Source organism: Mesocricetus auratus, unplaced genomic scaffold (assembly GCF_017639785.1).
Source record: "Mesocricetus auratus isolate SY011 unplaced genomic scaffold, BCM_Maur_2.0 Super-Scaffold_100009, whole genome shotgun sequence".
In the NCBI taxonomy this organism is placed as follows: Eukaryota; Metazoa; Chordata; class Mammalia; order Rodentia; family Cricetidae; genus Mesocricetus; species Mesocricetus auratus.
Genome location: NW_024429193.1, coordinates 27,183,047 through 27,205,990, shown reverse-complemented (window position 1 = coordinate 27,205,990; position 22,944 = coordinate 27,183,047). Strand labels below are relative to the sequence as shown.

General features: G+C 45.4%; 1 protein-coding gene across 7 annotated transcripts in view; it reads left to right on the top strand.

Annotated features, from left to right (window-relative positions):
• The window catches only part of Lef1 (lymphoid enhancer binding factor 1), a 109,581-nt gene that overhangs the window by 70,010 nt on the left and 16,627 nt on the right, over positions 1-22,944 (top strand). For 4 of the 7 annotated variants that reach the window (XM_013122592.3, XM_005082802.4, XM_021234558.2 and 1 more), the window contains exons 4-9: positions 4,731-4,863; positions 8,882-8,972; positions 10,374-10,457; positions 12,550-12,672; positions 13,900-14,062; positions 19,092-19,199. In XM_013122592.3, the coding sequence (XP_012978046.1) occupies positions 4,731-4,863; positions 8,882-8,972; positions 10,374-10,457; positions 12,550-12,672; positions 13,900-14,062; positions 19,092-19,199 (702 nt within the window). The remainder of the gene's footprint in view (positions 1-4,730; positions 4,864-8,881; positions 8,973-10,373; positions 10,458-12,549; positions 12,673-13,899; positions 14,063-19,091; positions 19,200-22,944) is intronic. The other 3 variants (XM_040751782.1, XM_040751783.1, XM_040751784.1) reach the window with 1 other exon arrangement.

The following is a 22,944-nucleotide window of genomic DNA, read 5'->3' as shown; positions in this document are numbered from 1 at the left end:
CATCTCCAAGCAATAGATTGGGGTGACTCAGCGCTTCCAGAGTGTCTCAGAAAGATGGGTCATGCATCCCAGCCATCAGGGATAATGAAATAGGAATGCATATTGGGAATATCTGCTGCTTCTATACCGGAAGTAAGATTTACCTAACCGCGGCCATGAGTGAAGAAGGAGCAAACGCCACCCTTGCCCTCTCCCTCGGCGGCTGGAGAAAGCTGGGTTGCTTGGAGTAAAGCACTATGTGCACAGTGCTCAACAAAGGGAGGGGGGGCAAAAGGATCCTTCCATTTCCCTGCAGCTTGGAGCCTGCGGATGGGCAGCCCCCAGGCTGGAAGCAGAGTGATGTCCTGGACTGTACTGCCCATGGTCCTGGCTTCACTGCCTACCCCCTGGTGACCGCTGCTTCTATTTCCCACCTTTTAAGAGGCCAGGACTGCGCTGGGCGTTGGTGGCGCACGCCTTTAATCCCAGCACTCGGGAGGCAGAAGCAGGCGGATCACTGTAAGTTCGAGACCAGCCTGGACTACCAAGGGAGTTCCAGGACAGCCTCCAAAGCCACAGAGAAACCCTGTCTCGAAAAAAAAAACAAACAAACAACAACAACAACAAAAAAAGAGGCCAGGGCTATAACTGTTCTCTATCATGAGGCAAAGGCACTGGACTAGACCCATGCTGCCTCCCACATTGTCCACTCCGTATCTCTTGATGCTTACGTTTCAGATCTAGGTCTTTTTTGTGTTTTGAATGTAGTGTCTGTCTCCAGAACACTCTCTGCCCACTGCCGGCTGCCCCCACCTCTAAGCCCAAGACGATAAGTTGTGTGATAGTAGAGGCCACATCTGTGTTATCAGTGCTGTAATGGGGCTTGGGAAATCTTCAGACACTTAATAAGTGGGCACACCTGCACCCACACACATGTGTCACTGCCTGTAATGTTGCTGTGAGACAGGCTTAGGCAGTGGTTTTATAATTTTTCCCAGAAAATATACCTTGCCTCTTGGAGATGAGAAGAGCAGAATCCAGAAGTATTCTATTTGTTTTCTGTCTTAGGATTTAACCACAGTGGCAGGGCCCAGGTTCTGACAGTGTTTTTGTTTATCATGTCACAAACTGAGGACTGAGGACAACAGGCTACAGGGGCATTGTGACTGTTCATTGTGTTACTAATTCAGGCCATAGGAGCACTGCAGCAGGCAGCCCCCAAGTAGCTTGAATCCGAGTTGCTTCATTTACACACGAGGTGGATACGATCTTCAGGATGCCTTAGAATTCGGCTCACACATATTGTTGAGATTTTTGTGTGACTTTTATTTTTGGCCACAAAAAAAATGGACATAATCCACGCTGCCTTTAACATACCTACTAGGGCTGCTTGCACTATCCATCTTGCAAAATATAAGACAAGGCCAGAGCTTAAATTAAAATCCTTAGCCTCTTATCTCCTTCCCACAGGAAAGCAAATCTGTGTTGAAAACCGTAAAATTAAGAGGAGAGCAAGGATAGCATAATTTAGCAAAAATTCATGGCACCAGAGTCTGAGCCGTATGGCTGGAGGGACAGGTCAGACATTAAGGAACGCTGCCTGCTAATGCTGAGTTCCTAAGGGTGGTGCTCTGGAGACAAGAAAGGCATGCAAAATAGAGAGATCCTTCCAGAAGATCTCTGCAATGCTGTCGATAACAACCCTAAGAAAATACTTTTGTTGATCACTTGGCAATTGCACTTTTGAGACTTTCAATATAGGAGTCAGAGTAGTTATGCTAAACTAGGGTTGAAATGTATCCGTTTTCAAATTTGGGAAGCAAGAGGTTGTTATTCTACTTTAAACAATAATGTGTTTTTTTGTCCCTACCCTGCCCCCTTCCCTAGCGTTCTGAATCCCCTTGTATTTCAGAGTCCCCTCTTAACATATTTAGAAAATGACATCATTAACACTTGAAAAGCATTCAAGTATTTTTAAGCCTTTTGCACATTTACATGCATAGATGTTTGTGTTAATATATGTAGAAGAAAATTGTGTGGCTTTGATAATGGCGCTCTGTTTAATAAATGCCGAGGGCTAGATGAGCCCGGCAAAGGTTACCATTAGAGAGGACCTGATAATTATCAAGCAGAAGCGGAATTGCCCTACAATCTACAAAGATACTTTTTTAAGGGTTGTTATAGTAAGCACTGTAGAAATCCTATCATTGTCCTGAGAAAGTGTGACCCTTTACTGTTCTGGGCACATGGGTGTCTTTCGGGTGGTTGGTTGTAATGACAGGTGTTAAGAGCATTAAGCGTCACCAGGATGATTGTTCCTAAATTTCCTGAGGGTGACCTTCATGTTGAATCGGACACTTCTGATGCTTACTTGGTAAAAAGCATCAGTTTCAAAGTGAGTGTGTACCATAGGTGCATCCCCATACGATGTGTTGTGGAGTCTGTTAGCCTGCGAGACAGGGCCATACATTTGAAGAGTTCACGTCGGGACACACCTCAGCCCACTTCCTCGATTTCTTTTTAATATGATTATTTACTTCTTGAGAAACTCATTCCACATTCATCTTAGCCTGGCATAACACAGTAAAATGTCACTAATTCAAACTAATTACGGGGAAGGCAAGCCTGAACTGGTGAGCTCGCTGGACTGTGTTCCTCTGAAATCTGAGTTGCTCATCACTGCAGTTTGTAAACCCACATCCCTCTGAGGACGCTTCAACTAGTAGATGGTGGAAAATCAGAGCCACTTTTTGCCTGTGTATAAGTGTGCTGCATTCTGTTTCTTTGGGGGATTGGGGAGGTTTCTTTCTATTTTCGTTATTATTTGCAAATAAAATTGTATGCACTTACCACATCTAACACAGTTTGAAGTGGAATGAATGGTTAAATCCAGTTAGTTAACATATGAATTATTTTATGAAGGTTAATGTCCACTTACCATGTTTTCAAAAAGACAGTATGTTAGGGATGGGGCATGGTGGCACAGAGTCTGTCCCTCCTTCCCTCTCATCCTCTGTCTGTCCTTCCCTTCTTCCTCTCTGTACACACAGAAGCACACATACATGCACATACGCAAATACATGAAATGGTCACTAGCTAGTTTCTTTTAAAATGGTTGTCCTAATGTTGAGCCTGTTTCAAATCATTACCCTTACTGATTTATTTAGTGAGCACTTTCTAGAACACTGAAAGCCTTTTGTTTGTTTGTTTGTTTGCTTGCTTGCTTGTTTGAGGTGCATCTTACTGTGTAATCCTGGCTGGCCTGGAAGTTGTCATGTACACTGAACTGACTTGAACTCACAAGAGTACCACCTGCCCCTGCCTCCCAAAGGCTGGGACAGAAGACATGCGCTACCTACCACACCTGGCTTGGGTGGAAGGACGACTTCTAACTTTGCCGCAATCAAAATGATCACAGATTGTAAATAAACGTCATGCAAATGTGGATCCTTTCTTTGAAAATGCAATTACATACTTTTGGGCTTCCAAATTCAATAAAATATATTTGTAAGTTGGACATGGTGATATAAGCTCCCCGGGAGCCTGAGACAGGAGGAGTGTCACGAGTTCAAGCCCAGCCAGGGTAACTTTCTGAAGCCCTGTCTCAGAATGTAGATTGCTACTGACCGACATGTGCAAAGCCTTAGTGGATCCCCAGTACAAAAGAACAAAGTTTCCTTGTCACACACACGCGCGAACATGATGTGTACAGTATAGTCTGTTTATGTGTGTGCCTGGTGCACTTGCCTCCCAGGCACACACTGCATCAATGTCAGGGTCTTCTGCCACTCCCAGTCTCGTCTTTGAAACATGGCACTCATCATTTTGGCTGCACTGACTGGCTAGCAAGCTCTACGATCTGGCTGTCTCCTTTTCCGCCATTGCCAGAACTGCAGGCGTGCCCCAGCACACCAGGGTTTTTATGGTGAACCAGGCTCGGCAAGCAAACTTTGCCCACTCAGCCATCTCCACAACCCTGTTGTTTGTTTGTTTTTAAAACGAGAGCCTCCAGCACCTCAACCTTTAGAGTGCTGGGGTTACAGGCATGACCCATAGTGCCCTACCGAAGAATGTTAAAATGTGCAATGTTAGCAATTGAAAGTGTGCTTTCAAACTGCTGTTCTTGTGTTGCGAAATTAAACACAGGATTGGGAATTCTTGTGGGGGCCAGAGGAGCAGGAGCCAACTGAGTAGCAGCAAAAGCAAATGATCGCATCTGACAAAGCTACAAACCATGCAAACGTTGTCGGAGCATTGTTCTGAAAGATGTGCTAAGGCATTACGGACTAGTAAATTACAAATCTGTGCCGACCAAGTTGTTTCAGTTACCAATATTTGATCGCTAGTTCGTTCAAAGGGCAGTTTTTTTATTGAATGGTCTCTACAGCTAGACGTATGTAGACAGCTTATAGATCACCTTTGCCTAGCAGCTCTTTATCCAACAGAAAGAAAGAAGGGAATGAGCAGGGAGTACAAACATGTGTGCCCAGAGAGCTGGGTCATGTGAAGCACGCTGGCCAGACAACGTCTGCAGGCCACTGGGGAAGTCACCATCAGCTTCTTGGTGGGACATCCTTGTACTAGAGTGTGTGTCGCAGAAATGCTGGCAACTAACTGGTCGGGACTGCATGGCTCTCGTGTTCCCTTAACGATGGCTGCCTACTGCTCCTGTGTGAGGTTTTTTTCTTGGGGACAGGAGACGAGGCAGGAGGCCATCCATATTAACGGTTGCCCTTATGGTTGCTTTGCAGTCAAATAAAGTGCCAGTGGTTCAGCCGTCTCACGCGGTCCATCCCCTCACCCCCCTCATCACGTACAGTGACGAGCACTTCTCTCCAGGGTCACACCCATCACACATCCCATCCGAGGTCAACTCCAAGCAAGGTAAGCACCTCCGGCCTGCCCGGGCCTCTGTTGCCAATTGAGCGACCATGTCTCATGAGCTGAGCCCTGGTGCCCGTCCAGGTGTACAGGCGTCTTCGCCCCATGTGAGTGTATAAAATTACTTGTTTCTGGACTTTCATATTTAATATTCTAGACCTCAGCTAACCATGGAGAACTAAAACTATAAAAAAAAAACCCATGGCTTGGTGTTGTGGGAGTGGTGACTACCATGTAGGATGCTGGTGGCTTTCGGTTTTTTTATTTACTCAATTAAATAAAAAGTGGGGGATTACACTTGGGGCCTTCCACATACTAGGCGAACACTCCAACACCTCCGGCCACTGTTACTAGTTACTTACATATTATATTATGTACATTATAATATATATTGGTTATATATTATATAAGTACAGAAGGTGTGAAGTGGGAATTTTTTTGCTTCAAGGGTTATTCTTTTCGGCCTCTGGAGATTTCTTTATTCCATTTTATTTCTATTATACTGCCCTCTTTGTTGTGGCATCACCAGCTTAGATATTATAAATAATACAATATCAGACTCAAAGCAGCACAGTTTCAGTCTCGCTTCTCTGCGTTAATGGTGGAGCCCACTTGCTCTTCATTTGCAGAAAAACTCATTTTTTATGAAGTCTGAATGCAATTCAAATGTGCGGTTTTTGCCTGTGGTGAATAGAGGGTCTGGGCAAAGAGTTCATGATTCTCTCACCCCGCGGCGACCCACCCTCTCAACAAGTCTGTCTGTCTGTCTTGCCCTGCACACACAACCTTGGGATTCAGCAGGGCTTTGGAAATCCCAAAACAGAGTGCCCTATAAAACACAAGAAAGCCCAGAGTGCAGAGGCCTGAGCATGCCCCCGCTTGCATTTCACACTCCGACCAGCAGTGGTCGACCTCCCTGGAAGGTGCCAGAAGAGTGGCCTCCTGAACCCATTTGTTATTTTTTGCTGTTTACCACTTAGCGGTCAATCACTGCAGATCTCAGACCCTTAGCGGTTTAAATAGAACACTTAGTTGAGCGCTTGCTGTTGGCCTTGGACCTGAGTGGAGCTCAAGTGTCCTTGTGCAGACAAGGTGAGAATGTTGGCCTGGCAACTGGGCACGTAGCTTGATGACAGCACGTTTGCCTAACCCGTGAGATCCTAGGGATTTGTTTTTCCTTTCTATTTGTTGTTAGCGCTAGGGATGAAGCAAAACAAAGACTCAAAGCCAGTATAATGTTCTTCATTGTGTGTCTGAGTGTCTCTGGGCTGTCTCCGGGGCGAGCCGTCATGGACACTGTCTAGTGAGCCTCGAGATCACAAAGCAGGTCTAGTCTGCACATCTGCAGACTAGAGATTTCGAAATCTCAGCTATCAAAAAAAATCCACCAAATGGATGGTAGTTTTATTTCACTTTATGATGAAAACATGTTTTCTGTGTTCTGAGCCCTGCTTGAGCATTTTTGAGACAGTCACTGTTTAAAAAAAAAACAAAAACTAAAACACATTTGAGCCGTGTGGTAGTGGCGCACGCCTTTAATCTCAGCACTTGGGAGGCAGAGGCAGGCGGATCTCTATGAGTTTGAAGCCAGCCCGGTCTACAAAGTGAGTTCCAGGACAGCTAAGGCTGTTGCACAGAGAAACCCTGTCTTGAAAAAAAACCAAAAACCGAAACAAAACAGAAAAACCAACACATTACTGCTGAGAGGTTTTTCTTTGAAAAATTCTAGGACAGGCCAGTTTTGAGCAACAGTTTATAATCTGCTGATGACATTAATGATTCCCCTGTGGCTTGCCTGTCTGCCGCTCTTCTCCCTTGTTTTGTATGACCCTGGATTACTTTATCACTTCTGTAGACATGTTTAGAGAAGGGACTAGTGGTGTGAGCAGCTAGTTCTTGGCTTTCTCCAGTCCTTGTTTTCCTCCATAAAGTTTGTGAGTATTATAACATATTCCATACACACTTTCCAGTTGTTTTAGCATGGGTATCCTGGTTTTAATTACATGTTTGTCCTGGGCTTCACACACTTCGTTGTCATGTACCTCAGGGGATGTGTAAGCTATGGCTTGAAGGTGCTCGATTACGCAATGCTGAGCTTATATAATGCCATTTGCACACTTTGCCCTCCAAACCTGAACTAACTCATTCTATTGCTCTATTCTTTTGTTTTCCTCGGTGTGTATTGTGTAGCTCAGTTAGAGACCAGAGTCACTGATGTCAGCGTCCCCATAGGCTTGTCAGCTTCCTTCATCTGGGGTGGTGATGGTGTTGGTGGCAGAGGAGATAACAATACTATGTTCATACAGTAGCCCTAGGCAGAAATATCCAGAAAGTAGAAACTGTCTTTGGAAACCATTCTCATTTATAAGTAGTAAAATTCACATTTCTAATATTCTAGGTTGGTCTGGCTGTCTTTGAGAAGACCCTGAGATTTGAGGATTTGGGGATCCTTTTCTTAATCAATTTTTTATTTATTTAAATTAGAAACAAACTTGTTTCACATGTCGATCCCAGCTCCTTCTCCCTCCTCTCCTCCCCTGCCCCTCTACCAGGCCCTCCAGCCCCCCTCCCAATACCCACTCTGATCCCCAGAGAAAGTGAGGCCCTCCATGGGGGATCTCCAGAGTCTGTCATTTCATCCAGGGCAGGGCCTAGGCCCTCCCCCAAGAGTGGGGATCTTAGGGTAAGGGAGCAAGCAACAATTGAAGAATTTGCCAGAGGTCCCGAGGCATGAACTTCAGGCTACCCCTGCCCTTTCTGAGAAAGAAGAAAAACATGCTAGGGAACAAATTTGGAGAGCCACTGCTGGAATCAAAGGAAATTAGTGTGCCCCGAAAAATTGGGGGGGGTTAAAGGAGATCTGAAGTGATTCTGAAAACAGTAAAATGTACGTTGACCTGAGGTAAGGGCCCTATTGAATGCCACACACAGACCAGTCTCCTCTCTGCTGTTTGGGAAGGAACTGAGAGGCAGTTTGTCTTAAACACACAGTCAAAAATCAACATTGAAGGTATGCGGTAAGTCATTATTTCACATGCAGGTCCTTTGGTATCTTAAGATTCACATGAAGTCCACGGACATGTTATGTAGGAAAATCCCATACTCTTTAAAGAGCTCCGCCCTCTCATGCACTCATCCGTTTCCACATATTAACCAGTGCGTCTTGGTAAGTACTTAATGCCCTATATGGAAATGATCCTCTGAAACTGTGGACATCTACATGTAGTAAGTTACCTAGCGCTTTTCAGAAACGCCTCTCCCGGTATATTAAATTTCATAATTTACGTATTGTGTATCAGTCTTGTTGGTTTTGTTTTCCCCTCTACCTAAGGTAAGGTCTAAAAAGGGATGCCATCTGGGACTAGGATTAGATGGGTTTCACAGTTACAGGACACTCGGCTCCCAGGAGAGCTCAAGCATGAGAAACAATTTGGTGGCATTTCCCCTTTGCTGGAGAATACAACTAATCCAGAACAGCGTGACCTTGGACCCAGACGACTCGAGCTGATGAGGAGCTTACAGGCAGCACAGAACAAATGAATCATATCAAGTGTGACCACTACGGGGCTGCGGAGGAGTCCTAATTAATCTCTGTCCCTCTGAGGTATCCCAGTTCCCAAATCTATGTGTCCGTAAGGGAACCAGTGAAAATAGCAATTTACCTAATCTCTGAGCCCCATGGCAGGCCACCTTCTTAGGGAGGGCTGTCCTTTTTCATTCCACACAAAACCACTGGTCTACCATTCTCTTTGATTGGAACAAGGGCACACTAGATCATCCGGATGGCTCTTTGCCTGGCCGTCTCTTCATTCCAGCCTGGATTTCTTCAGCTGCAAGGGTCTGTCTGTAGACCCTGCTTCCCCAGGTGTTGGAACCTGAAGAGAGACTCACTTCCATCCAGAGGATCTGATGGGCAGTTTCCATTCCAGAGTTACTCAATGGCATGAAGCCTTTTCCTGCTTTCCTCTCTCGCTCTGGGTTGTCCCGATTGTAATACCACACCTTTCCGTTCCTTTAACAGGCATGTCCAGACACCCTCCAGCTCCAGAAATCCCCACCTTTTACCCCCTGTCTCCGGGTGCTGTTGGGCAGATCACCCCACCCCTCGGCTGGTAAGAGCATTCCTGCAACCTTGGGCTGGGTGTTTGAACACGTCTCCTTCCACGTTCCACTCGTGGACTTGAGTTCTAATTGACTGTGTAGCATTTTCTCTGAAGCTTGTAGTTTTATGGATTCAGTTCGTGACTTTGGGCATTTGCTGTGCCGTCTGATGCTTGAGGCTCAGCGGCTTTTCTCTTCCCGTTTCTCTTTAACGACTCACGGTTTTGAATCATGGACTTAGACTCCTGGGGTGTCTACTTTTGCTTCTGAGTGACGAAGGGAGGCGAATGTCACAGAGCGCTAAAGAGAAATTAACAGAACACTAGCACCCTTCAAACGTTAATAAGCAAGCACCCAGGCTCGTCGGGTGCCAGCAAGGACTTGGGTGCTTGGGATTCCTTCAGACTTCAGTGATGTTTCCCTTTGTGATGGTTATTTCCAGAAACATCCCAAATGCCGCTGCCCATTCATATTTTTAAAAATTATGACCATAAAGGGAATACGTGATGAGAAGAATAATTTTTGCAGAGTGTGGCCGTTATCACACAGCTCTCTCCCAGCTCGGAGCCTGTCCGTCCTTCCCTCCTCAGTTGTCCCTCTTGGAATGGCTGTACAGTTGAGCAGAAATCTCTCCCTACTGTCCCCACAGCCCCCATGGCATCGCCTCATCTGTACACCCAGACATTCTGACGTTTTCTCCAGCAAGCCCAGGCCTCCTACTCCCTCCCCCTTTAGGGTGAAGCCTCTGTCCATTAGTTTATTCCATTTTGTGTAGACATCCAGCCCTAGCTCAATTTTTCTGGTCCATCTCAGCCCCTGAGGAGCAATGTGCCTACACCATCCCTGGCGGCTGGGAATAAAGACTGGGAAAGAAAAAGTGGACTTGAGAGAAGAGAGGGGAGGAGGGACCTCTCGGGGAGGAAAAAAGTAACTGCAGTGAATCCGGCTTTGATTTCTTCATTCTAGCGGGGGTATATAGTTGGGGAGGGGGTCTCTGAAATGTGTATTTTTATGTAGATGGAAGAGTTGTGCCCTTTCTATTTCTAAATTCTCAGAAAGGTTTGGATAAAGAGTTGGCTGAGCTGCCTCTCTGAGGGCACGGCTTACTATTCTGTGGGCTGCATTATATTCAATAAGCATCTTTAAGTCCTACTTTGCATTAAAGGTGTTGGGTGAGGGACGGGATAAAAGAATCACTTGTGTTCCGAGCTGAGGGAGGGAGGCTTTTCTCCAAGGCACCCGGTGCTTTGATGGGTGACACGTGGGAGGGCTAGGAAGGGAACGGGTCACATGTAAAGACGTTGGGGGCCTGCTGCCTTCCCATGCCCCTCTCTGTCCTGTCACCAAACTCTTACTGCCAGTCGGTACCTCGTGTTGTGTCATTGATGGGTTCCTCTCTTCTGTGACCTCAGGCAAGGTCAGCCTGTATATCCCATCACGGGTGGATTCAGGCAACCCTACCCATCCTCACTGTCAGGCGACACTTCCATGTCCAGGTAGGTGGAGGTGGGCCGGCCAGGCTGCTCCCCTGCTCGCACTGCGCACACCCTGCCCTGCTTGCCTCTGGGCTGGCTGGCTGGCTGGGAGCGCATAACCCAGCCCCTGCGTGCCTGTCTGTTCAGTGTGCCTGGCTCCCACACTAGGTGTCACAGTGACCCCGAGGCACCCACCACACTAGGAGACACCGCAACTCCAGAATTCACTGCCACCTGCCTGTGGGGTGACAACAGTCCCCAAAGATGTCCTTAGAAGAGCTTGTCTGGTTTAGATCATTCTTGGGGGGGGGGGAGACAGGTGGACTGGGAGAGGGCTGTGAAAGGAGTTGGGTCAGAGTTCTACAATGGCTTCCTTTGTGGAGACTCAAGTCAGTTTAATTCGGCAGTACTTGAAAACACCCCGTAGCCCAGATCCTTCCTCCACTGGCCGTTGGCCTTTGGGGGAGAGAGGACAGTCCGCACGAGCTGCCCAGCTATGATGGCAGGATGTACATCCTAGTGTGTGAATCAGGCCCTGTGTGGACATGTTTCTGCAAGCCAAGCCCCCCGGGGCTGCTCTGTGTGGCGCTTCTGCTTCTGGAAGGGATGCCTTCTCCGCCCTGTGCTTGACGTCTGTGATGTACACACAGCCTGTGCTGTGGCATTTGTGTCCCATGTGGCTTTCTTGAGGAAGCTAGTGTCCCTGTGCTGAGCTAGTGAGCTATTAACTGGTTGTGAACCTGTCTTTTCTTTTTTAATATGGGTTTGATGTTTACAGTTTGTGTGGTAAATTTCAGCATATATATAACATATATATGTATATATATATTCTTCATTCAGTGTAGTATAACTCTATAACTCTAGATAGCTAGTCTTTTTTTTTTTTATAGTTTTTAACAATGAGAACTGAAGACAAAGGTTTTCTCACAGGGTCATAACCAGCATCATGCATCGTGTATCTTTACATTTAGCAGGGCATCATTACGTAGTCAAATACTTGTATTTTTGTTTCCTTAATAATTAAGTTTGAGCTGGGCATTGATGGCGCACACCTTTAATCCCAGCACTGGAAAGGCAGAGGCAGGCGGATCTCTGTAAGATTGAGGCCAGCCTGGTTTAAAGAGCAAGTGCCAGGACAGGCTCCAAAGCTACACAGAGAAACCCTGTCTCTAGAAAAATAAAATAAAATCATTAAGAAGTTTGTTTCTGAAGTATTAGACCCCTGGCAGATATCCTTTTCTCCTCTCCCAATGAGGGCTCAGTTGCAGGCTTTGGTAAAGACCAAAGATTGTTTTTCTTGTAAAATTAAGTTTTTACTCTAAAGCTGATTAGAAAGAAAAAAATTCTAAGGCATATCCAAATTTACCCAGTTTTCTGAGATATGTCAGAAAACATCTGGAATATTATTTTTTTTCTAGCAGGGAAGGTCCCTTCCTTTGCATTGACTGGTGATGGACAGGTAAACGTTTTGAATGCTACCTATTCTTGCCCAGGAGAAAGGCAGTAGCAGGTAAAGGTTCTGTCTGGATGCAGAATTCTGTCCTTCCTTGTAACTTAAGCCTTGCCCTTAGCTCTGGAACCAGGCCCTGTCTCCCAAACTTCACGGTGCAGAAGGTCATTTTGGATGATTGCTAAGGAAAGCCTTATGAATGAGGGGCTGGGGACTCTTCCTGTCCTGTCTGTCTCTCAGTTGTTGCCTTACGAGGTTAATGCAACAGTCTGCAATATGAGTATACTCTCCCCGTGCCATTTGAAACGTGATGTCTTTGGTTGAATCTTTAATAAAGTGTCATGTTTCCAGTAATTTCTCTTATTGAAATTTCTGTTGGGAAGTTGTTTGCCAGAAAATGGATTCAACTTCCCATTATCTTATGCCTGCTGCCCTCCCAAGGAAGAATGCCAGTTTGAAAGACTCCAGGGAATAGTTATATTTTCTAGCTGAATACAGAAAGAAAAAAACAAGACAGTTGGTACCTCCGTCTATAGTTAATACTCAAGTGTATACACATACATCTTTACTTGTAGCCAATGGCAGTTAGTGAGTGGTCTTCTAATTCTGCCTAGGTTTGGCCATAGCAGCAGGAATGCATAGTGTTTTCTTCTCTCTGTATAGGTTTTCCCATCATATGATTCCTGGTCCTCCTGGCCCCCACACAACCGGCATCCCTCATCCAGCTATTGTAACGCCTCAGGTCAAACAGGAGCACCCCCACACCGACAGCGACCTAATGCACGTGTAAGTAGACCCCTGCCTCCTCGTGTTTCTGAGCCTCCTTTTCTCTTGTGAGATTCCACGTAGCTCAGCATGGAAGTCTCTGAGAACAGAGGCTTGACTCTGAGACTGGAAAAGACCATAGGGCACTCACCAGGGCGGAGCCGTGTCCTAGATGTAGGAGGATTGTAAGCTGTAGACCACTTACCACCCCAGACTTCCCTTCAATGAAGGAAACAGAGTGGCAGACTTGCTGCACATCATCCTGGAAATGCAGTTGCCCAGGTTGGAGTCCTCCACAGCCCAGAACTCAAGAAAAAGTGGTCATTGGCATCAAATTCCCCATTGGGCCAGCACTGGCTCAAACTTTTAAAGTCAGGCTAAATTACCTGGAATTAGAAATGTTGCCTCCTTAGTCTGTGGATGACAAGGGCAGGACAAGCAATGTGTGGCAGCCCATAAAGACCCTGAAAATATATTCAAAGGAAATATATATTCAAAGGAAATATATATTCGTTTGGTGAGAAGGCTCAAAATCTTACTGGGGCGAGGGAGCCAGTCAGTTGTAAAAAGCTTGTCTTGCGTGAGTGAGGAATTGAGTTTGAACCCTAGCATCCATGTAAAAAAAGCCAGGTGTGGTGGCACATCTGTATAATTCCAGCACCAGGGAGGCAGAGACGAGAGTAACCCTGGGGCCAGCGTGGTCCCTAGGTCAATGAAAAATCCTTTCTAAACAAGCAAGCAAACCACCAAGATGGAAGTCAACTGAGAGTCAACACCCAAAGTTGACCTGTGATGTGCTCTCGAGGGCATGCACGCACACACACGCACACACACACACACACACACACACACACACACACACACACACACACACAGGGAGGGGGCCTGGGGGAAAGTGCTTGCTTTTCAGTGTCCTGTAATCCCCACCTCCCAAAGTGAACATCCATTGCAGTAGAAAGGGAATGCTCACCTGTAGTTAGAGGTAACCAAGGGCCTCAGCTTTGGGGCCGTAGCTGGAACTTTCTCAGAGTGAAGGAAACTTAGTCAGTGTCACTGTGTAAACAAAGAAGTCCTGTGGTTTGATTGTTTGCGACCTGGGTTTTCACCAGAAGAGCCACACACTGTTTTCACACGTTGTTGGTGTCCCAGGGGCTGGCAGAGAGATGGGAAGGGTCATCCTCACATTGAATTGGGCAATGTGAACAGATGTTCTCCCCCGTCTCTTCCCTAACCACCGCCACCTTTCAGGAAGCCCCAGCATGAACAGAGAAAGGAGCAGGAGCCAAAAAGACCTCACATTAAGAAGCCTCTGAACGCTTTCATGTTATACATGAAGGAAATGAGGGCGAATGTTGTAGCCGAGTGCACGCTAAAGGAGAGCGCAGCTATCAACCAGATCCTGGGCAGAAGGGTAAGGAACGGGATGTGGGAACGGTTGTGGTTTTATTAAAGTATGCTGAGACTTAGTTACATGTCAGGTGATGCACGCGCGCATGTGCATGCGTGTGTGTGTGTGTGTGTGTGTGTGTGTGTGTGTGTGTGTGTGTGTGTGTGTGTGTGAGTGTCTGGGAAGTAGGGCACAAGGTACACTGATCCGTGAGTTGTAAACAATTTTGACCATGTTTGGGACATAGGAAACTTCCTGGAACTGAAAACTGCTTTTGTTGCCACTTTGTAAACAATATGTATCAAGTATCTTCATTTGTCTGTGATGATGCTTGGTAACAGTCACTAAACAAAACAGCCACGGCCCTTGCCTTCTTGGAGTATGGTGTTTTGTGACCAAATACAGATATTAGCAAAAAACAAACAAACAAACATTAATGAAACTAAACTTTGTAGTAAATACTGTGGTTGTGATTAGCAGGAATGTGCAAGAGAACCATAGGGACCAGCAAAAACCCTTCTCAGGACATCGCACTTACGATGAGGGACACAGCCCTTAGGGAATTGATGTCCCCAAGGGGGAGTGAGTATTGGCAGCAGCTCTCTAAAACTACAGAAGGAGCTATAGTAGGGCTTCTGGGAGAGGAACCCACACCCTTCCCAAGCAGAAGCAGAGCTGCTGTGCTCTGAGACCTTAGGGGCCAAAGAAATCATGTTTGTTGTTGTTTTTCATGGCAGGGTTTCTCTGTGTAGCTTTGGAGCTTGTCCTAGAACTTGCAGAGATTCACCTGCCTCTGCCTCCCGAGTGCTGGGATTCATTCTCCCGCTAAAGCCCACAAGTGCATGTTTCTGGGCTGTTCTTTTCCCTTGCATCCCTGTGTTAGTCCATACTGTTACGGTGCCTCAGCCTTTGTCATATACGGAGGCCCTAGACTATAACCAGGGTTTGGGAACTCTTAAAATCCCTTCTTCAACAGCTGTCAAAAAGACTAGCCGTTCCTCCCAACTGCTTTCCCACAGGATTGAAGAGGTCTTAGCTGGATATCTGTAGAGCAGTAGGGCAAACTCAAGTTTATCCAATTCAAAAGTTACATTGGTGCTGACACAACATTATAATTTATTAGGAATGCTTCATTTTTATGTACCAGTGCTCTGTGTGTGTGTGCAGCAGCTGTTTAGTTTATGCCCCGGTATCTGTGTTTTGACTTCTTTTTTTTTTTTTTTTAAGTTCAAACAAGGTGAGGAGGCTCTAGCCACCCCTGGGAAGCATAGAGAAGATTGTGTGTTAGTTGCCATTGATGACCAGTAATGTTCTCCCTACTCAACCCATTAGCATTCATAAAGACATTCAGGAGGCCGGCAGCCAACACAGGACACAGAAAGGGGCCTTGAGTTATGGACTCCCACTGGAGAGCCTCAACCATTGCCAGTTCCAATCTGTGAGACACAGCTCTCCAAGGCTGGGCACAGCGGCAGATTATAGTCTGTGGCGTTCCGTGTGCAATGTCCTATCTCCCTATGGATTCTTAAACACTTAATAATGATAATTACAGTGGTTCCCAAGCCAGATCTCAGCGGAGGAGTGATCCCACCAGCTTCGAAGGGCTCCACCTTAAAAGCCTGAAGGCTGGTAACCGTAGAGGAAGCCAGTAGATGCAAAGAGGGATTGAGGTTTTTTTTTTTTTAATTCCAGCTCACATACCTCTCTTAGCTTTTTCCTTTTTATTTGTCTTTGAGTCAGATGCCCCTTGGCCCCGCAGCAGGAATTATTTTCCTGCTCAAGAGGGTGAGGATATGATCTTTGAGGTGTGTTTCCTCCTTTTAATGCACGTTTCCAACAATTGCTACTTTTTCGGCTCCCTGAACGGTCCCCAGACCCAAGCATGTGTGCTTTTGGGATGGTTCTCATTTGGGGTCTCTCTCTGTCTTTGATTTAGACACCTGCTTCTATTTATAGGCCCCTGGATCTTTGATTAGGATCAGGTTTTCTGCCCCTTTGAGCACTCACTCTGGTGGGGCCGCGCTTCCCAGCTCTTTTAAAGTTCTGGCTTTAAAAATCACGAAGTTTTACACTGGCATGATTACACCGCTTGAAAGTGGGTCTTAAATCCACCCCGGAACATTTTATCTTTTGATTTTTTTTAAGTTCGTCTGTACTGTCTCTAAAATAGAAATGCCTATTCCTATGGATGAATCAAAGTTTTCTTAATATATATCATAAATAGCAATGGCCCAAATCTTATTTAAAATAAACTGACTTGCCCAGCTGTTGCTTGGAGTCTGCTTACTACAGATTTGCTACAATTTGATTGTTGGAATGTCTTAGCAGTTTCTTAAAATTAAGCAAATGTTTCCCCCTATGACTTGGCAATTTTTGATAATATATGATTTTTAATGTATATTTTTCAGTAATCAACAGCTAGGAAAATGTTTTCTTAGTCAGTTGTGTTCCAGGAGCCCCTAAAAGGAAGGCTGTCGCCCTAGTTTCTTAAAGTTTTTTTTTCTTTAATGCAAAACTCCAAGACTGTCCATTAGATAACCTATGGTTCTTGATCATGTGTTCATTCTCTGTGGGTTAGGAACCATTAGGGAAAATCTTCTCCTCTTACTGTTTGCCGTGAGCAATAAACACCTTGATAGTTTGGGGAGACCATCCAACTTTGATGTGCATTTTAATTTTAATTTTCTATTCTAGATTTTTCTCAGGTTATAAAGCTCTCAATCATGCCAATATCCTCCAGTCACAAAAGGTGATGTAGGGCATAAGACATTTCCAATGAGTAGAGGGACAGATTTAAAAATGGCAGATTTTTTTTCTTCAGACTTCTTGTCTTTTGACATTTTGTCTTCACCCAGCTTACTGACATTTTTGTCTTTTGGTAGTCACTTTTTAAAAATTTATTTATTATTTTTTGTGCATTGATATTTTACCATGAGTGTCAGATCCCCTGGAACTGGAATTAGACAGTTAAAAGCTGCCATGTGGGTGCTGGGAATTGAACCAGGGTCCTCCTGAAGAAGTCAGTGGTCTTAACTAACCACTGAGCCATCTCTCCAGCCCTGGTAGTCACATGTGTTTATCATGAGAGTTAGTAAATCTCAATGATCAATGTTTTGTTGTGCATACTTAATTGCACATATATTCATGCATAGTGTCCAGTTTGTTGAGGCTTCCTATGGTTGGTTGAATCACTGGATGAAAACACAGTGAGTCCATACATGCCTTCTCCTTTGGTTCCATTTGTCCTGTTTTATTTATTCTGCTAGTACAAAGGACTGTCTTTCATGTAACTTCTTTTGTTAAGACTTTTCCGCCACCTTTCTCCTACTTGTGGTTATTGTTTTGTAACGAAAGTATATTACCACGGGCCAGCAAGGTGGCTTAGCAGGTAAATGTGTTTGGCACCAGGACTGATGACCTGAGTTTGATCCCTGGGACCCACACGATGGAAGAAGAGAATCAGTTCACATAAATTATCTTTAAATTGCTACATGTGTGCCCGAGTGTGTGCACGCACATACACATACACAAATAAATATAATTAAAGCATTTTAAGTATGTTACCTGGTTTGCCTTTATGCTCATACCAAGTCACCTGTGTGTCATGCTTTTTAGCTTTACATTCTGTACTTCTAATGCCATTTAAAAAGTAAAAAATAACCATCTGCCGATCTACCACAGAGGGCCGACTCTAAAGGGGATTTCCAAGTCCGTGGAAGTGGCTGCCTGGCCTCTGGGCTCTGCTGTGGCTGCCCTGCTGGCATGGTGGAAAGGTGCCAGGAGTCCTGGGAGATGGCTGCCTTGTTCTCCTGTCAGATTAGAGCCGCAGGCATCCCTGCTTTCTGTAGGAAAAAACGCTGATGAGCCAAACCTTCAAGTCCAAGGCGACACTGATGAGGGTTCGTTCTCTCTCATCAGCTTCCCTCTGCTTTCTCCTCCCCGCCCCCAACCAACCACACCTTCTTTTTCCTTTTAAGTCATTTAGGGGAGAGGAAAAAAAAAAAAGAACAAAAGCCAAAACCAAACAAAAGCAAGGTGAATGAATTGGAATCAATGCTCTAGGCTGCCTAGTACAAAACGGGAGGAGGCAGTTTCCCAGATACCTAAGTGACATTTTCAGGGAGGGACCCGCCCTCCTCTTGCAGCTACATCATTAGTGAAATCTTCTCACAGTTCGTGGGTACCCCACTTCTCCATGGAAGGTTCTTCTGGCAGGTCCTGGTACTGAAGAGTTGGGGAAAATACTAGAAAACTGTCTGCTGGGAACCCAGACAAGTAGTTCACAAATACTTGCAAGAAAGTATGCGTGTAAAGTCTTCCAAACCCCACGTGGATACCTTGCCGTCAGAATCACAATTTTGTTGCTTATCAGTTACATTGAGGGGGGGGGAAGGGAGGCGGCCTCAAAGACTGTCAGCGAGTGTATGTTCTGTAGCAGAACCCCAGTCTCTTAGGTGACAAGCAAGTTTAGACAATGTTGCTTGCTTTCCAGAGTCAGAAGTGTGTGGTGTGAGTACCGGTATCAGTGTTCTGGAGATGTGGGCATGCGTGAGTGTGAGGTGATGGAGATGGGCGACTTCTAATGTCTTGCCGGATGGTGTCACGTGACTCGGGGTCCAGACTTCAGATGGCAGAGTTGGGAGAGCATCTGGGTGGGAAAAGGGTGTGTTTGTCCTAAAAGCCATGTGGAAATTATCACGTGTTGCTAAATAAGTGCTGCTTAGGCTCAGTTACCGGTGTAAGCTCCAAACGAAGAAGGAAGGGGGTACCAGGGTTCTTTCTAATTTATATTGGCAGAAGGAGCGGGTGGGTGACGGTCTTTATGCCGTGAGGACTTTGATGTGTTGCATGTAATACAGGACCCCAGGGCAGAGAGACTGAAATGTGAGTTTTACTCCAGCCCCCGGACCCCATCCGAGGAGGACTTCCCTCTAGAAGTGAAGTGGAGTTAAATGCTTGCGTCAAATGCACCCGTCAGGGTTTGAAACAGGAGCAGAACCCTTTGCTGCCTCGCTTACCTTTTCTCTCTTCCCCTTTTCCTTTTTGGTTTTAGTGGCACGCCCTCTCCCGGGAAGAGCAGGCCAAATATTATGAATTAGCACGGAAAGAAAGACAGCTACATATGCAGCTTTATCCAGGCTGGTCAGCAAGAGACAATTATGTAAGCCTTTTCTCGATGCCCCTGGCTTCCCCCCCCCACTCCCACCCCCTCCCACACCCTGCCTTGCTTTCCCTGGCTCTCAAGGGGATGTCTGGAGGATGCACGGTGTTGGCACTGTTTCTTGTCTTGGGAAATTAACAAACTGTATAATAAAGATTTCACGAGTATGTTGGGTTCTGAAAACTTTAAGCTTTTATTTTGTTGCTGTGGGTACTAACTTATTTGTAAAATAAAGCTCCTTTAAAGATCAAGACATAAACCCCTTATCATTAAAATACCAGAAAAACATGTAAAACAGACAAAAACCCCTATAATTTCACCACATAAAGGCAAGATTAGTGATAACTATATTCCCTTCTAGTATGTTTTCTGTGTGTCTTTAGTTTCACATATAAGTAAAAATACTATTATGTATGTACATGTATTTTATGTGTGTTTCCTAAAAATGCATTTTTGTGTGTGAAGGTGTTTATGTCCGTATTCCATTGAGTGTTTCAGTTTCCTGGTTTTTCCTGATTTTATATTTTTCTTTTCTTTTTATCCTTTCAGAGTCACATGATCTACCCTGCTGTGGATGTGTGCATAGTAGGGTTTTTTATCCTGTACATAGTACCATCATTTCCACAGGCTAGATTCACAGTAGCAGGGTTTTTGAGGAAGAAGTTATAAACATTTTAAAGTACTTGACATGTGTTGTCAGATTTCTTTCCAGGTGATGAGTATTTTACAAATCTTACACCACATTTTTGTGACTGTTTTGACACAGGACTACAACTACATCATTTTTTAAATCTCACATTAGTGTACCCTGGCATCTAGGTTTTTTATTATATCAAAATTATATGAAAATCTGTAATTTTATTGTCAAGAACCATCTCACCTATACTGACAGACCTCTTACACTGGGTAGCCTGAACATCTTAATGATATCATCTTGCTATAGTAAGACTATTACACAGAAGGTATGTTATGAATGATGTATTTGAAATTTTGTCATTTTATATAAAGTAACAATTTTGGTGGTTTAGAATCTTAAAATAATAGAATGTTTTGAAAATCATTTTTAGCTCAGCTCAGACAGCTGCAGTAGAATACCATAACCCAGGTGGCTTATAAAAGCAGAATTTTTTTGCTCGCTGTTCTGGAGACTTAGATATTGGACCATGGGCACCAACAGGTTGGTTGTCCGAGGGCCAGTCCCAAGCATTTGGCTGTCCTTTCCCCAAGGACGGGTCCGGTTCATAGCAGCGTCCGGGCCACAGTCGGCACCCACCAAAGGTTGTACCTTATTCCATCACAGTCTGGGGTGCCGGGAGGTGTTAAGATTTCAGTGTGGTATATTTGAGGAGACACACTAGTCTATAGCAGGAGACCAGCAGCAGGAATACCATTCAGGACAGTCTTCACATAGAGGAATTGTCCTGCCGTGAATTAGTGTGCAGTTTAATGATGGCCTTTGCTGTAGAAGCCCCGGTTCCCATGGAGACAGTGACAACAGCGTGTGTCTGAGGTCACAGGTCCCATATTAGACACTGCAACATTTGAACACATATGTATCTTTCTAGGAATTCTACAATATGCTCCACAGCCAATGCCACTTTACTGTTCAGGATTTGGAGCGTCTATGTCAGAAATGACTTTGACACAGGAAATGAGATCCTGTGGGCAACTACTTGGAAGCAACGGCACAGCCATGTCCCACGTTGCTTCTTGGTTGTTTTAACAACTACCGCACGCTGATTGTAGGGATTGCCTCACGTTCCTTCTGTTACTTTCCATCCTCATAACTGTCCAATGGCATCAGCATCATTAACTCTGCCTCTCAGGGCTGGTGAGGTTGGTCAGGTTAGGTAATTTGTCCATGGCACTGGGGTAGGTAGCTGAAATGCAATTTAAACCCACATCGGCTTGTCTTGAGGATCATCATAGCTTCCCTCCTGAGGACTAGCTCTGTGTCTGCTGGCCTCTGGTCCCTGAGCAGTAATTAGCATCTGTGCCTACAGAGCCTTTCCCGTGCCCTGTAAGGGGGACACTGCCTGTCCTCTCCTTGTCCTGCATGCCCTTTGGCTGTGGCTTTCCTGGGAGGTGATCACTGACCTTTACCCTCTGACCCCATATAAGAGCTTGGCCAAGCTGGAAGTTTGAACATACCTGCATTGCTTGCTGAATGTCTTGAAAATGTCAATTGTGGTCTTTAGGTGATAGGCTTTAGCATTTAGAAAGATGTAAAGAACGTTTGCATGAGTTCCCTTTCCCTGTCTTACCGGTTCCTTTGCCCCCCCCCACACACACACACATGAAAAGAGAATAGTTTTGCAGAAAGCTGCTATGAGTTCATCTTTAAAGATTTTACTCTCCAAGACTGTTAAAGAAAATTGTTTTCCTGTGCCTTGCCTGACTGAAGGGGAAACCCAGCCCACCTTCGTTGATACTACTTTTATAAGCATCCCATCGATGGCTAAGGCAAAGCAGAGTCTTGTGAGAGCACCCTCTGCAGACAGTATTCCCAGCAGGAGGTCAGCATCAGGACCAGGATGTACAGTGAGGATGCCTCCTGGGCCTCTGAGATCACTAAACCTACATCTGGGTTCAGCATTGAAATGGCCCACTCAGTGGCATCGTTGATTTTTTTACAATTGAAGTTTGCTTCCATAATTTGGGCTAATATATGAAGTTTTTGTGAATCAACAGTACATAGATTTTTCTTTTAAGAGAGGTTATCCTGCCTCCCAGGATCACGTAGTTTGTAATTTTGACAAAAAGTATTTAATTGTGCATGAATCAGTTAATATTTCCAAACTGGTCCCTCTTTGTCCTCCATACATTCTGTGTGGGATCTCTCACCTCACCTATTTATACCTCAACTACCACACAATCGTAGCAGCAGCGACTCTTAGAGTTCTACACACTGGCTGGCTGCAAGGGGGCCGGGGGAGGAGAGGCTCAGCCAGGAATCTGCTCAGCAGAGGAGCCCCAGCTGTGCCTAAGGAAGAGGGACGAGGCATGGGACAGAGAACGTTCTTGAAAGAGGTGACACTTGAGACCCAAGCAAGTGGGAGCAGGAGGGAAAAGTGCAGAGGGCCCCAACAGGAAACAGCCTCACTTTGTCACCGGAACATCCCAAACTGCGGGAACTCCGTTTGCGTGAAGGATGGTGATGGCTGCCTGAAGCTTGCACCCTTCCTTCTTCCCCTGGAACACCTCTGGTCAGATTAAAGATGATGTTCTTTTGATCTGGGCAGTTCCCTTTGTGATTAGGAAGTGTCAGTGAACTTCATAAAACTCTGAGGTCCATAAATACACAGTGGATGTCATTAGTCAGCTGAAAATACCTATCACAGGTGAGCCGCTTACGATTCGATTCGTGGAAGTTGGCTGTGGCTGTAGCCTATTGAAGCGGAAGTAGTTTGAAGGGAAATGAAAACTTTAAGCTGCTTAAAATGTGACCAGATTTTTTTTTTAGTTTGTCATTGAGGTGTGTTGGAAACGTATTTAAAGTCGCTCCTGTGTCAGTGCCACATCTGGGTGTAGCAGAAGAGGTCTCAGCTTCCCGGGTTCCGCTTCCTCCCCTCCCTCTCTCCCTGGTTACAGCTTGCTTCTGCCTCGGGGATCCGGGCACTCGGTTGACACTGTGGCCATACAATATTGTGTAGTGCATTTCACACCATTCACAGATTCAGCGTGGGCACCACCTGAGGCATGTTCTGACCACGGCAGTCAGGAGGAGGGGTAGCCAAGGAAGCAG